Consider the following 16,061-nt stretch of genomic DNA (forward strand, 5'->3'; position numbering starts at 1 on the left):
ATAATATATGTGCTGTGGCTTAAACTGATGTTTATTTTGTATCATTCCTACATTATTATTTCTATAATACTGACCGAGAAATACTGACTACTGCATGTTTAAAGGGGTAAAGGTTTGACATCTGGTACCAGCGTGAAGGCACCTTTACAGTAGAGGGCAGTGATCATGATGTTTTCTACCAGCACAAGGAAGAAGAAAACATCGAAGCAAGCTTTAACGTGGAGAAAGAAACACCAGCTTTTAGTCAGCTTTAAAGCTGAACCACAGTTAAGCTGAATCATGTCGTGGAGGTGCAGTGTCCGAGGCTGTGGGAAACGCAATCAGGCCAAAGCTAACGGCGTGGTCATTCACCGTTTCCCTGAAAAAGACCTGGAGCTTTGCAGTAAATGGCTATCGGCTATCGGCAGGGATGAGAATAAATCCGAGAAGAAATACGCGTCTTTACGAGTGTGCAGCCAGCACTTCACACCTGATGATTATGAGAGGGATTTAAAGGCGGAATTATTGGGATGTCCACCGAAAAAGATTTTAAAGAAAACTGCAATTCCGTCTATATTCCAGACAAAACGAAAGCCAGGCAGAAGACCCCCTCGGCTTCAAAATAAAAGTCATCCTGAGGTAAACCTGTTGTGTTTTTTACACTATAGAGTCCTTGTTATTTCTATATACAGTAAATACTCAGACGAGTTGTTTATTTTTATTGAGCTCAGTTTATTCAGGGAATAGTATAACTACACTATATGGAGCAAAGAAACCTTAAATTACTATTAAATCAATAATAATGGACAACCTGCATTATTTCTATAGCAATAATGGTTCAAATTGCACACTAATGTTATAGTAGGTAAAATCACGCAGGATTCTTACGTCCACAAAGCTTTAACTATGAAGTTTACCTGTAACAGTAACCATGACATAATGAGAAAAGAGCTGTGTGAGTTTGTTTAGCAGTTCAAAAACAGCAGTGTTGTGTACAAATGTGTACTAGGAACAATATCTGAAAATACACTATATGGCCAATGCTCCTGGTGGTCCAGCGGAAGGATCCCGTTCCCTCATTGCCATGGCCTGGGTTCGATTCCTGGGAGGGTGCTAAACCCAGCCACTGAAGAGTTAACTCCAAAAGCCAGGAGAAATGGGAGGGTTGCGTCAAGAAGGGCATCCGGCGTAAAACCTGTGCCAAAAACTGAAACATGCAGACCAAACAATCCGCTGTGGCCACCCCAAAACCGGGAGCAACTGAAACAACACTATATGGTCAAAAGTATGTGGGTACCTGTATGTGCTGGTTCTGCACAATTGGAAGCATATGATTGTGTAGAATGGTTTTGTATGCTGTAGTTTCCATTTACTGGAACTAAGTGACCCAAAGTTGTTCCAGCATGAAAATATTCCTGTGCACAAAGCGTACTCTGTGAAGACATGCTTGTTCATGGCTGGAGTGGGAAAAAACTCCAGTGTCCTGCACAGAATCTGAACACCTCTGGGATGAACTGGAATCATCAGTGCCTAACACAAATCCCAATGGGAAAAGCCTCTCCGGAATAATCAAGCTTATTCTAAACACCAAAGAAATAACACATTTGGACTGAGATTCAAACACGTATATGGGTGTGATGTTCTATTTTTTTTTTATGTTTCTATTTTTTCTTGATAGGTGTCTTCTGAAAAGGAAAATGCACCTGCTCTTCTCTCGACATGTTCTGAGGTGGAAGAAATGTCATGGCTTAAAGGTAGAGGCTTGAGTTCAAAGCAGTAAACTGAGTTTATTACATACTTTGCATGAACTGGGTGGTTTGAATATTCAGTTCTTTCCCCACAGCTATTAGGAGCCTTCAGACTCCTCAAGGATCTAACATTTTTAAGTAAGCAACCCATTTCATCTCAAGATCTGCTCTGCATTTATTGGAAATGTCTTGTGTATTTGTATGTGATTTTTAACAGTATTCCAAATACATAATAGACAATAAACAAGCCTTTTTTTTTCCCAGGAGTCGTGAGGTGCTGGTGAACACACAGTGTCTGCTGGAGCTCTTCCAGTTCTGCTGGCTTTGTCATAAAGAGTGCTGTATTACCATCGAGGGCAATGAGAAGCTCTTTTCGGTCAAACAGGATTGCCAGAGCTGCAGCTACCACAAAGACTGGAGGAGTCACCCTCCTTTAGCTGAACCTACACAGGCCTTTCATGCTGAGGTACAATATGCATAGACGCATGAAGAGGGGTTTGTTTATGTAATATGCTATTCTATATGACATTAAGTATCGGTATCGCACCATAAGCTCAAGAACTAAAACATCCATTTTTGTTGATGAAAACTTCTTTCTATCCTGCAGGTTGTGGAACAGACTGGGTCTTCAGGTAACGAGTGCAGTGAGCCGAGCCATGAACATGTGCTCACTGAAGAAGATGGCTCATACTTTTCTAGTGATGATGAAGACACGAGCCTGCAGGAGGAGGAAGTGAAAAAGAAAAGAAAGAGGTATAAAATGAAAGACAGTTCAGATGAACAGGAACTGCATTTAGACGAAGAGCTCACAGACTCCGATGTATCCATGGATGAAGACATGTTCACAGCTTTAAAGAAGGACGGTCAGGGTAAACTTGTAGTGTGGTGTACACAATGTGAGACCGAGGCCTCACTCTCCTGTTCTGTCCATCGACACAAGAAAGTCTTCTGCTGTGCTCAGTGCAGTGCAGGTGGTGATATTCAAACACATCATATTGAAACGCTTCCTGTTCGGTTCGATGACATGGCCAGTTTTCAGAAACATGCTGAACAGGAGCATGGATCCAAACCGTTCTATAATCTGTGTCAGGATTGTGGTAAGTTTGTCATAGCAAAAAAAGAGCATGTATGTGAGCATAAAATCAAATTCATCGTCTGTCCAGAGTGCGGGAGAAGGTTCCTCACTGAAGGCGGCCTGAAGACTCACTACACTCAGCTCCATTCTGATTACGATCACCCATGTAAATACTGTCTTAAGGTCTTCAAAACCAGGTCAACGAAACTGGAACATGAGCAGACTCACCCTAAAGAAAATCAACCGTACAGCTGTCCAGATTGCCCAGAGAAATTTGACAACATTCATAAACGCAATAACCACGTTAAGTCCCACAGAGGGCCACATAAATATGTGTGTGACGTTTGTGAGAAAGGCTTCAGGGATATTAACAGGCTAAGGAGACATAAGCTCATCCATTCTGGAGAAAAACCTTTTAAATGCCAAGTGTGTGAGCGCTCCTTTAACCGAATGGAAAATCTTGGTGCTCACATGCGTGTCCACACCGGAGAGAAACCTTTCGCATGTGAGCAATGCGGAGAGTCGTTCAGTCACAACATCAGCCTAAAGAACCACAAGCAGCGACACCATGACACGGGTTTGACTCAGGAGCAAGATGTGCTAAATGATGTCGAAAATAAATAAGGTGATGAATGCAGCAGTGGGTGCTCCATAGTAAAGCTCTGATTGCCTTAATGTAGAGACATGCAACGGCTCGGGCATCAATGGAGAAACGGTCCAGTGTTCTTCACTTAACTTCTATTAGTCCAAACAGGAACAATATCTTGCGGAAGACACTGCAGATCAGTCTGATTTTTCTCATCAGCAGACCATGTGAGACATTCTGTACTGACTTAATGATATTCATAGAGCCTGGACCATGTACCATCATGACAAAATGTTTATAATTGAAGACAACTACAATGTCTTTGTAAAGCTGGCACTTAAATAAATCGAACAATAAGCACAATTACTTTACATTATCTATTTTATTTACTCTAGAAACTAGTCACATCGTTATTTGTATGGTTTTACATTTGACTGCATAGAGGTGTTTATGGGTAACAACCGTCACTGCAGACATCAGGAATGACCGTCCTTAAAAAGCTTGCAATTAACCAATCGGGGGGGGGGGGTCTTCAAGATAGGGGAAATTAACACTTTAACATCCTCTAAATTATTGCAGTTTCTTTGTAAACACACATGGTCATTTCTTCCTGATATGTAATTGCACTTCCTGTAAATGATCTTTATATTCTTACTTTTCTTGGTGCACTATGGAATTATTTTATCAGTGTCATTCTTAAAGGCTTTGTGAATATATGCAGAATATATAATATAAGCAAAGTATGTAAAACATTTTTGGAAGCCATTTAACAAAAAAGGTCATTTCCACTATGTACAGAGACTGTTGGGGAACCCAATACCTATCCAAAAGTATGAGGACATCTGATCACATCTAACAAATTAATACATCGAGCTTCATATCCTCATTTATTACATCCATATACCTCCTCTTTGCCTCCTGCCTGGCAGCTCCATGTCCAACATTCTCTTACCAATATACTAATTCTCCCTCCTCTGAACATGTCCAAACCATCGTAATCTGTCCTCCCTAACTTCGTCCCCCAAACGTCCAACATGAGCTGTCCCTCTGATGTACATTAATCAATTGATATAAAATCTGTGCTTTGAAAGGGTCAAATATGTGGGGGGGAAACTGTAGAACGTGAATTCCACCATGTTACAGTTCTTAAAAATATTGTATAGCAGAAAAGCAAAGACTTTGGAGACTTGAGGGTTTGTTTTTAATGGATTTGGCAACCCTGCCTGGAAGTAAGTGTGTGTGTGGGGGGAAACCTGCAGTTCTAGGAGATTATCTGAAGCATGTGGTGGAGATGCAGTGTCCCCGGCTGTGGAAAACAGAAACAAGGGAAAGTTAAAGGCGTCATTTTCACCATTTTCCCCTGAAAAAGTCTTTGTAGTAAATGGTTAGCGAAGGTTGTAAATAAAACGGAGGAAAAAAAATAACACGCCTATTTCCGAGTGTGCAGCCAGCACTTCAGACCTGACGACTATGAGAGGAGAAGTTCACTTCCAGAACAAAAAAATTACAATTAATTTTCTCATCCCAGATGTTCATATCTTTTTTTTTCTTCAGTCGTAAAGAAATGATGATTTTTGAGGAAAACATTTCAGGATTTTTCTCTATTGTAGTGGACTTCTACGGTGCCTCCGAGTCTTATCTTCCCAAATGCAGCTTCAAAGAGCTCTAAACGATCCCAGCTGAGGAAAAGGAGTCTTATCCAGCCAAAGGATCGGTCATTTACTTAGGAAAAAAAAATAGCAAACCGGATACTTTTTAACCCACAAAAGCCCGTCTAGCACCAGTTCTGGGGATGCGCGTCCCCGACGCTACGTAATCACGTCGGAAGGTCACGCGGAAATACAGCCCCAGTGTTTGAGAGCGTGGAGGAGGAGGGCTCTGAATTTGTGACACAACGATATGTAACTTTGAATCACATTTTCCCTTTAATATGGTCCGCTCGTGTGCCTACCCTCGGTGTGAGAATCGTTTCAAAGCGAAAAGATTACGTCCGAGAGGAGATATGTTGACTTCTCACAAATTTCCTTCCAAAAATCCTGATCGACTGAAGCAGTGGTTGCTGGCTCTGAACATGGACATCAACACTCCCGCAGCCTCTCTGCAGCAGAAAAGAGTGTGCAGTGAACATTTTGTCGACGATGATTATCATCCCTCTGAGGAAGGGAAGCTTCGTCTGCTGAGATCATCATCTGTGCCCATAGCGTTTTTACAACGAGCCAAGGTATGTTTTTATTGTATTCAACACATGAATGGACTCTCTGCACGACCCACTGCCTACGTGTCTCAGTTGTACGCGAGCTTCCCGGTTTAGCGTATTATATATACATATTAACTGTAGTAACATAACATTTCAGTACCACAGCAAGAAGGTCCTGGGTTCGAACAGGCAGGGGTCATTCTGTGTGGAGTTTGCATGTTCTCCCCGTGCCTGCGTGGGTTTACTCCGGGTACTCCGGTTTCCTCCCCCAGTCCAAAAACATGTACATTAGGTTGATTGGTAATTCTAAATTGCCCATATGAATAAGTGTGTGTGTGGTTGTCTGTCTATTTATGAGGCCCTGAGATGGACTGGTGACCTGTCCAGGATGTACCCCTGCCTTTCACCCAATGTACGCTGGGATAGGCTTCGGCAGATCCCCGTGACCCTAATTAGGAATAAAGTAGATATAGAAAATGGATGGATGGATATTAAATCAAAACGTTTTATTAATGAGTTCAAGAAGCTTCAAGCTTCATTTGTTGCTGTGTCCCGTTATGTGACATGTCCTCAAACATTTTAATAATGTGTCTGTAAATAAATAGCTTTGATACAGTACTTCTGTAAACATGTAAATATAAATAACTTTGATACAGTGTTTCTGTAAATAAATAACTTTGATAGAGTTTCTGTAAACATGTAAATATATATGATACAACGTTGTGGCTTTGTGGCTTCTGTCTTCCTCATAGATCTGAAACAAGTCTCCCTTAAGCTGATCTCTCCTGTCACTTGATCCTTTTCAGAAACTGAAAAAAATATGACATTTATAGCTTTAAAGGGTCAGACAGATCGTATTAACATAGTAACATTAGTGACACTATAAAAACAGAAGACTTTAAAAAGGTTTAAAAAAACAGAACACGAAACACTAGTGTATAAGAGTATGCACTGTCACAAACTAAACTAGCTAACATTAGCTTGAGAATACGTACCTTCACAGTGGTTGCTATCACTTGAAACATACAATCTGAAGCCCTTCTCCTTTTTACTTAAAGGAGTGACCCATGCTAATCTTACAATTCGATTGACATCGTTCGCTGTAATCCGTGGAAGTTCTTGCAAGCAGCCAGTGTAAAGTGCCATGCTGATAGCTCTCATTGAAATGATAGGTAAAAAACACAGACGTAGTTGTGCATAGAGTCTATTGTGTTATCTTGTCAATGTTTGAGTGTATGTTTATTACTAATATATTCCTGTTATTAGAAACTTATTAAACTGTAATGTTTTTTTTTGTTAACTCTTAAGAATTCATCTAATGAAAACCAAGAGTCCCTAGCAACGCAAACACCAGGACAACAAAAGGACTCTGGTAGAGGAACGACGTCAACACAGTTAACAGATAAACATCCTATACTTTGTTTACTGATCAAAAGTCCAGAAACTGAGCAAAACCGGACCGAATCATCCACACGTGGGATGTATTATTATGCTTTCCCTGTAATACGCTCCCACAACTCTGTAAGTACCAACATTTCTGAGCAGCTAAACAACTGTGACAAATTGTGCTTTTTGTGTTGTTCATCAGAAATGGAATTACCATGTTAATGTTGTATTTTGATTTTTTCTGAAAACTGCACAGTTTAATTGTAAAAAGGTAGGGTATGGAGAAATCATTTTCTCCTATGATATCCGAATCATCCGACATTGTTGTAACCTTTTGACTTATTTGCTCTTCCTTGGTCTTTGCACGTTCGCTTTGTAAACACTGGGTTTGTAGTTTTGCCTACGTCACGTGTAACCTCTCGACGTGATTACGTAGTGTCGCGGACACGCATCCGAGAGCTAGTGCTAGATGAGCTTTTGTGGTCATTTTCTAAGAAAATGACCCATCATTTGGCTAGATAAGACCCTTCTTACTCAGCTGGGATCATTTAGAGCTCTTTGAAGCTGCATTTAAACTGGATTTTGGAAAGTCAAACTTGCGGGCACTGTAGAAGTCCACCATATGGAGAAAAATCCTGAAAAACATAATTTCTTTATGACTGAAGAAAGAAAGACTTGGATGACAAGGGAGTGAGGAAATTATTTGTAGATTTTTGTTCTGGAAGTGAACTTCTCATTTAAAGGCGCAATTATTGGGATGTCCACCAAAAAAAGGTTTCGGTCAGTTAACCTAATAACTATATGAACTCATTAATGAACTTAACAATTTGGTGTGCTATAATATACTAAAGGAATAAATGAATAAAAGGATCCCTTAGCAATACTTAACAGCTTTTTTGGGACTTGGTAGTATGAATTTATTCAGTATCAGACTTGCTGATAACTTAACGTTTTTGGTTTTAAAGATGTCTTCTGAAAAAGAAAATGCACCTACTTCAGTCAGAACATGTTCTGAGTTGGAAGAGAGCTCATGGCTTAAAGGTAGGAGGAACTTCTAATTATTCATGCTAGGATTTTGCTTAAAGTCACTAAGTACTCATGGATTAATTTTTTTATTACTAATTTATTTATTTATTTATTTATTTATTTATTTATTTATTTATTTATTTATTAATTAATCCCTACAGCGGTCAAGAGTCTTCAGACTCCTCAAGGATGTAACATTTTTAGGTAAGGGACATGTGCTATCTTTTTTTCGTCTCTTGATTTTAAACAAAAATGAATAGTATGTGTTATTTCACTGCATATATTTTTTATTGTGACACAAATAAGTAAGAAATGGCAGACATTTGTTAGTTGTGGTTGTATTTTGTATTCACCCGTTTGGGGCAGAAATCAAAGATTTCTTCTAGGTCCTGACCAGTTTGCTAGCACCTGCTGATGTCAACATTTATACAACCACCATCATGCTTCACTGCAGAGACTGGAGGAGTCATCCATCCTTGAATCTAAACAAACGTTGTGTAGTGTTGTGTTTCTGCCATAACTTTGTTTTAGTTCTTATGACTCTTCCATGAGGACAAACATTATGGAGTATCTGGGCAATGACCATCAACTACCCTTGGCCTCTTGTTTGCCTTTCTGACTATTGCCCTTTTTATCTAATCACTGAACTTTGGTGGATAGCCTTCTGTAGACAGAGTCACTGGTCTTCCACATTCTGGTCATTTTATTTCTTTTTGTAAATATATATAATGTTGCTCTGTCTTTAAAGTTTATGACTCCTTTTTCTATATCCCAAGCCATGATTAATACTTTTTTTCAGAACTTTGCTGGATCCTGTTCACTCAGGTTGTTTAGACTCCATCATCTTTTAGCACATTCCAGAAATAACTGTATTTATGTATCCTGTGGCCCTTAAAATCTACACGTATTGACTCCATTCAACCCAAACTCATGACTTCTGATGGAAACCGATTGCATGAGGTCTAACGTAAGGGTTTAATTTGCAACCATTGATTTTCTGCTCAATTTATAGTATAGACTATTTTGTATATTCATGATGTATAATCCTAATCAAGGCTGCTGCAGTTCCAGGATGTACCTCTACAAAATCTGAGAATGAGAACCTATGCAAGGTACTGAAACAGGAGTGATTAAGAAAATCTGTCCTTATTTTTTTTCCAGGAGCAGTGAAGTGATGGTGAACACACACTGTCTGCTGGAGCTCTTCCAGTTCTGCTGGCTTTGTCAGAAAGAGTGCTGTATTACCATCAAGGGCAGCGAGAGGCTGTTTTCAGTCACGCAGGACTGCCAGAGCTGCAGCTACCACAGAGACTGGAGGAGTCACCCGCGTTCAGCCGAACCTACACAGACCTTTCATACTGAGACAGAACATGAAGAAGTTGAGGAGGTGTGTGTTCATGCAGTCAGCTACACTTTACAGCAGTATGTGTAGTAGTATTCGGCCTTCCTCAAACACAATCACACATTAGAAAGAGAAAGGGCTTTGTGTTATCTTTTCATAGAAGAAATTATATTCAAGACAGCAGGGTGAAGTTTTCACCATGTTACAGTTCTTAAAAATAATGTATAGCAGGAAAGAAAAGACTTTGTAGACTTGCTTTTGATGGACTTGGCAACCCTGAGTGAGTGTGGGGAAAACCTGCTGTTCTATGTGTTTATCTGAAGCATGTGGTGGAGATGCAGTGTCCCCGGCTGTAGAAAACAGAAACAAGGGAAAGTTAAAGGTGTCGTTTTTCACCGTTTCCCTAAAAAAGACTTGGAGCTTTGTAGTAAATGGTTAGCGGCTATTGGGGAGGTTGTAAAATAATACAGAGAATAAATACGCCTATTTATGAGCGTGCAGCCAGCACTTCAGACCTGACGATTATGAGAAGGATTTAAAGGCAGAATTATTGCGATTTCCACCAAAAAAGGTTTTAAAGAACCTAGAGACTATTTTTAAGACAAGACGAAAGCCAGGCAGAAGACCCTCTCAGATTCAAAATAAAAGTCATCCTGAGGTAAACTTGTAGCTTTTCCACCTCATACATCAACTGGTTACTTTTGTTTCGGTCAGTTTATTTTAGAAACACGTTAACCTAGGTCACACAATAGTCTCCACCCAGGATTATTCTCTACATAGAAATGTTTCAGATTAAAACCTGATGTTGATATTACAGAAGTAATAAATTCTGGTGCAGTATTCTGACGCCATCAAGTGGCGAATACCCGCCGTTTTTAAAATCCAATTTTAATTTTATTGTCCTTGCTTTACAATACAACTATCTAAATGGTTGTTTCAGAGCTTTAGTCTCTTAGTGCTATGGATATCATACTGGTGTCCATAACACTGTATCTGTCTATCTGTATATAACAGGAGATTGCACTGCATCTTAGCATGCAATAGCAATAACATCTTAGCATGTGAAAAATATCTCAAATATAGTCAAATTTATCTATTATCTCTTTTACAAGGTAACAAACGCACCAAATATAAGCTTAATAATGCCTAGTCCTGGACATTTTTCTGTATCCATTTTAAGCTTGATATAATCTTGTTCTGTTGATGGATAATTTTGTTAATCCCAAATTTTATTTAAGATAAGATGCACCTTTATTCGTCCCACAGTGGGGTAATTTCCACGTTGCAGCAGCATCAAAAGAAGAAAAATGTGCAAATATGAAGCAGAAAGATAAAGAAAACTATATAAATACAGAAAAATAAAAGTAGTAATAATAATAAATTCACAAAACAAACAAACAATTTTGTCATGTACACAAGCATACACAGTACAACATGAGGTTAAAGGTGTTTTTGAAAGTCCATGTTTTAAAAATAGAACACAAAATGAATAAGGATAGATTTTATGAAATGAAAACAGAATGTAACTATATATATCTAGAAAAGCTGAAAAATGTGTAGAAAACATAACTGTAAACTACATTTACAGTCAACCCAAGCAAAATCCAACTATGCAAATATTAGGCTCATTATTTTAATGCCTACAATAAAAAAATTGTGTTTATTTATTGTAGGCATAGATTTTTTTCTGACATCTTCTCAGACTGAATGCATTAAGCCCATACTGACATTATTAATGAACCTATTTGCTTTAGAGCTTCTGTATTTGGATAAATACTCAGTCAGTTAGCCTAATGACTATATGAACTCTTTAATGAACAGAAGAATTTGTTGCGCTATAATAAACTAGAAGGAAGGAAGGATGGATCCCCTGGCAATACTTCACAGCTTGTTCAGACATGGTAGTATAAATTTATTCAGGATCAGACTTGCTGATAACTTGTTTTTGATTTTAAAGGTGCCTTCTGAAAAAGAAAATGCACCTACGTCAGTCAGAACATGTTCTGAGGTGGAAGAGAGCTCATGGCTTAAAGGTAGGAGGAACTTCTAATTATTCATGCTAGGATTTTGCTTGAACTCATTTTATTTATTTATTTATTTATTTATTTATTTGTTTGTTTATTTATTTATTTAAATCCATACAGCGGTCAAGAGTCTTCAGACTCCTCAAGGATGTAACATTTTTAGGTAAGGGACATATGCCATCTTTTTTTTTTGTCTCTTGGTTTTAAACAAAAATGAATAGTATATGTTATTTCACTGCATATGTTTTTATTGTGAAACAAATAAGTAAAAAATGGCAGATATTTGTTGGTTGTGTTTGTATTCACCCGTCTGGGGCAGAAATTGAAGATTTCTTCTAGGTCCAGACCAGTTTCTTGATGTCAACATTTATAATACCACCACCACTATATATATACACTATATTGCCAAAAGTATTCGCTCACCCATCCAAATAATCAGAATCAGGTGTTCCAATCACTTCCATCCACAGGTGTATAAAATCAAGCACCTAGGCATGCAGACTGTTTTTACAAACATTTGTGAAAGAATGGGTCGCTCTCAGGAGCTCAGTGAATTCCAGCGTGGAACTGTGATAGGATGCCACCTGTGCAACAAATCCAGTCGTGAAATTTCCTCGCTCCTAAATATTCCACAGTCAACTGTCAGCTGTATTATAAGAACGTGGAAGTGTTTGGGAACGACAGCAACTCAGCCACGAAGTGGTAGGCCACGTAAACTGACGGAGCGGGGTCAGCGGATGCTGAGGCGCATAGTGCGAAGAGGTCGCCAACTTTCTGCAGAGTCAATCGCTACAGACCTCCAAACTTCATGTGGCCTTCAGATTAGCTCAAGAACAGTGCGCAGAGAACTTCATGGAATGGGTTTCCATGGCCGAGCTGCTGCATCCAAGCCATACATCACCAAGTGCAATGCAAAGCGTCGGATCCAGTGGTGTAAAGCACGCCGCCACTGGACTCTAGAGCAGTGGAGACGCGTTCTCTGGAGTGACGAATCGAGCTTCTCCATCTGGCAATCTGATGGACGAGTCTGGGTTTGGCGGTTGCCAGGAGAACGGTACTTGTCTGACTGCATTGTGCCAAGTGTAAAGTTTGGTGGAGGGGGGATTATGGTGTGGGGTTGTTTTTCAGGAGCTGGGCTTGGCCCCTTAGTTCCAGTGAAAGGAACTCTGAATGCTTCAGCATACCAAGACATTTTGGACAATTCCATGCTCCCAACTTTGTGGGAACAGTTTGGAGCTGGCCCCTTCCTCTTCCAACATGACTGTGCACCAGTGCACAAAGCAAGGTCCATAAAGACATGGATGACAGAGTCTGGTGTGGAGGAACTTGACTGGCCTGCACAGAGTCCTGACCTCAACCCGATAGAACACCTTTGGGATGAATTAGAGCAGAGACTGAGAGCCAGGCCTTCTCGTCCAACATCAGTGTGTGACCTCACAAATGCGCTTCTGGAAGAATGGTCAAAAATTCCCATAAACACACTCCTAAACCTTGTGGACAGCCTTCCCAGAAGAGTTGAAGCTGTTATAGCTGCAAAGGGTGGACCGACGTCATATTGAACCCTATGGATTAGGAATGGGATGTCACTTAAGTTCATGTGCGAGTCAAGGCAGGTGAGCGAATACTTTTGGCAATATAGTGTATGTGTGTATATATATATATATATAATGTATGTATGTGTATATATATATATATATATATGTGTATATGTATGTATGTATATTAAACAAAAATTAAGCTTTACTGCTAGGATTCTGATGTCTACTTGCTTAGCAGTGTTGTGTTTCTATCATGACGTTGTTTAAGTTCTTATAACTCTTCCATGATGACAAACATTATGGAGTATCTGGGCAATGACCGCTCTGGTGAACACATTTTCACATCTAAGCTGTCGAGAATTCCAGCTTCTTCAGAGCTACCCTTGGCCTCTTGTTTGCCTCTCTGACTATTGCCCTTTTTTTCTAAACACTGAACTTTAGTGGATAGCTTCCTCTAGACAGAGCCACTGGTCTGCAACAATCTGTATTTATTTTTTAAACATTTATAATGTTGCTCTGTCTTTAAAGTTTATGACTCCTTTTTCTATATCCCAAGCCATGATTAATACTTTTTTTCAGAACTTTGCTGGATCCTGTTCACTCAGGTTGTTTAGACTCCATCATCTTTTAGCACATTCCAGAAATAACTGTATTTATGTATCCTGTGGCCCTTAAAATCTACACGTATTGACTCCATTCAACCCAAACTCATGACTTCTGCTGGAAACCAATTGCATGAGGTCTAACGTAAGGGTTTAATTTGCATCCATTGATTTTCTGCTCAATTTATAGTATAGACTATTTTGTATATTCATGATGTATAATCCTAATCAAGGCTGCTGCAGTTCCAGGATGTACCTCTACAAAATCTGAGAATGAGAACCTATGCAAGGTACTGAAACAGGAGTGATTAAGAAAATCTGTCCTTATTTTTTTTCCAGGAGCAGTGAAGTGATGGTGAACACACACTGTCTGCTGGAGCTCTTCCAGTTCTGCTGGCTTTGTCAGAAAGAGTGCTGTATTACCATCAAGGGCAGCGAGAGGCTGTTTTCAGTCACGCAGGACTGCCAGAGCTGCAGCTTCCACAGAGACTGGAGGAGTCACCCGCATTCAGCCGAACCTACACAGAGCTTTCATACTGAGACAGAACATGAAGAAGTTGAGGAGGTGTGTGTTCATGCAGTCAGCTACACTTTACAGCAGTATGTGTAGTAGTATTCGGCCTTCCTCATACACAATCACACATTAGAAAGAGAAAGGGCTTTGTGTTATCTTTTCATAGAAGAAATTATATTGAAGGCTGTTAAAATTGAAAACAGAGTGAAGTTTTCTTTCATATTATCCCAAGTGTTATTAACATACGCTTTCTGTATCCTTGCAGGTTGTGGTTCAGATTGTGTCATCCAATAACGAGTGCAGTGAGCAGGTGTTTATCAAAAAGGATGGCTCATATTTACATAGTGACGTCAAAGGAGAGAAAATGAAAAAGAAAAGAAAGAGAAAACGTAAAACTTCAGATTCAGAGTGGGAGCCGTCTTTAAGTGAAGAGCTCACAGACTCTGAATTGTCCATGGATGAAGACATGTTCACAGTTTTAAAGGAGGACGGTCAGGGTAAACTTGTAGTGTGGTGTACACAATGTGAGACCGAGGCCTCGCTCTCCTGTTCTGTCCATCGACACAAGAAAGTCTTCTGCTGTGCTCAGTGCAGTGCAGGTGATGATATTCAAACACATCATATTGAAACGCTTCCTGTTCGGTTCGATGACATGGCCAGTTTTCAGAAACATGCTGAACAAGAACATGGATCCAAACCGGTCTATAATCTGTGTCAGGATTGTGGTAAGTTTGCCGTAGCAGATCCTGAATCCAGAGGTTTAAAAAAACATGAATGTGAACACAAGTCTAAATTCGTCGTCTGTCCAGAGTGCGGGAAAAGATTCCTCACCGAAGCCGGCTTGAAGTTGCACCGCACGCAGCTCCATTCGGATTACGACCATCCGTGTAAATACTGTCTAAAGGTCTTCAAAACCAGATCTGCAAAACTGGAACATGAACAGACTCATCCTAAATCAAATCAACCGTACAGCTGTCCACATTGTCCAGAGAAGTTTAGCAGTATTCACAAACGCAATAAACACGTTATCACATCCCACCGAGGGCCATATAAATACGTGTGTGATGTCTGCGGGAAAGGCTTTAATGATATTAACCGGCTGAGGAGGCATGAACTCATCCATTCTGGAGAAAAGCCTTTCAAATGCCAAGTGTGTGAGCGTTCCTTTAACCAAATGGAAAACCTCACTTCTCACATGCGTGTCCACACCGGAGAGAAACCTTTCAGGTGTGAGCAGTGCGGAGAGTCGTTCAGTCACAACGTCAGCCTGAAAAACCACAAGCGACGACACCATGACTCACGGGTTTGACTCAGAAAGAGGGAACGACGAATGATCTAGAATAAGGAGATATTTATATAAAAAGTCTATTCACATTGTAAACAGTATTGCTTTGAGGATGCAGATATGCAGTGCATAATAAATAATCCTTTACTTTACTAAATTGACTGAGTCTTTGTATAATACAGACTGTGCTGTCTCTCCTGTGCCTGCACAATAAACACAAATTACAGAACCAATGTTGGGAAAATGTATTTTTCTTGCTTAATGATTTCACTTAAACATGTTTGAAGTTGTTTAAGAAAACCACATTAAAGCTGTGTTAACATAAATATGACTATTTTTCATTAATAAGGTTGAGAGGAGATTTTTGCACTGCTTGCCCCAGTTTTTTTAAATGATAGCCTACTGGTTAACCACCCACTTCTGCCTGACCTCTAACCTCTAATATGGGAGTAATGAATGTGTTTTGTGTGAAATAAAACAGCTTGTGAATTAAATAAACCCTGTCTCCAGTACAGTTCGATATCATGGTCCTAGTCAAAGTAGAAACAGAAATGTTCCTTATTATTATTGTTATTTTTATTTTTGTCAATTTGCACAACATACAAACAAATCTACACTATGTGGTCAAATGTTTATGGACACCTGACCATCACACCCATTACACCACAGTGGTACAACCTCACACTGTGTCCAGAAATTTTGAAGCTCACAATTATGTAGGATGTCTCTGCAAGCTGTAGCATTGCAATTTCCTGTCAT

General features: G+C 39.6%; 2 protein-coding genes across 3 annotated transcripts; both read left to right on the top strand.

Moving 5' to 3' along the window:
- Nucleotides 1-176: 176 nt before the first annotated feature.
- LOC131356549 (zinc finger protein 436-like) lies at nucleotides 177-3,751 on the top strand. The gene is made up of 5 exons (XM_058395646.1): nucleotides 177-618; nucleotides 1,658-1,733; nucleotides 1,823-1,865; nucleotides 1,992-2,193; nucleotides 2,335-3,751. Exons 1-5 carry the CDS (start codon nucleotides 280-282, stop codon nucleotides 3,424-3,426), a joined length of 1,752 nt encoding a protein of 583 aa, XP_058251629.1. The 5' UTR covers nucleotides 177-279; the 3' UTR covers nucleotides 3,427-3,751.
- An 891-nt stretch (nucleotides 3,752-4,642) lies between these two features.
- On the top strand, nucleotides 4,643-15,764 carry LOC131356548 (zinc finger protein 124-like). Of its 2 annotated transcripts, XM_058395643.1 has the most exons (9): nucleotides 4,643-5,609; nucleotides 6,894-7,106; nucleotides 7,937-8,012; nucleotides 8,159-8,201; nucleotides 9,159-9,384; nucleotides 11,297-11,372; nucleotides 11,484-11,526; nucleotides 13,843-14,068; nucleotides 14,283-15,763. In XM_058395643.1, exons 1-9 carry the CDS (start codon nucleotides 5,319-5,321, stop codon nucleotides 15,324-15,326), a joined length of 2,238 nt encoding a protein of 745 aa, XP_058251626.1. In that variant the 5' UTR covers nucleotides 4,643-5,318; the 3' UTR covers nucleotides 15,327-15,763. The 2 variants fall into 2 exon arrangements, with proteins under 2 accessions (XP_058251626.1, XP_058251627.1); XM_058395644.1 differs by lacking the exons at nucleotides 11,297-11,372; nucleotides 11,484-11,526; nucleotides 13,843-14,068 and having other exon boundaries at nucleotides 4,644-5,609; nucleotides 14,283-15,764.
- The last annotated feature ends 297 nt before the right edge of the window (nucleotides 15,765-16,061 follow it).

Source organism: Hemibagrus wyckioides, linkage group LG07 (genome assembly GCF_019097595.1).
Source record: "Hemibagrus wyckioides isolate EC202008001 linkage group LG07, SWU_Hwy_1.0, whole genome shotgun sequence".
NCBI lineage: Eukaryota > Metazoa > Chordata > Actinopteri > Siluriformes > Bagridae > Hemibagrus > Hemibagrus wyckioides.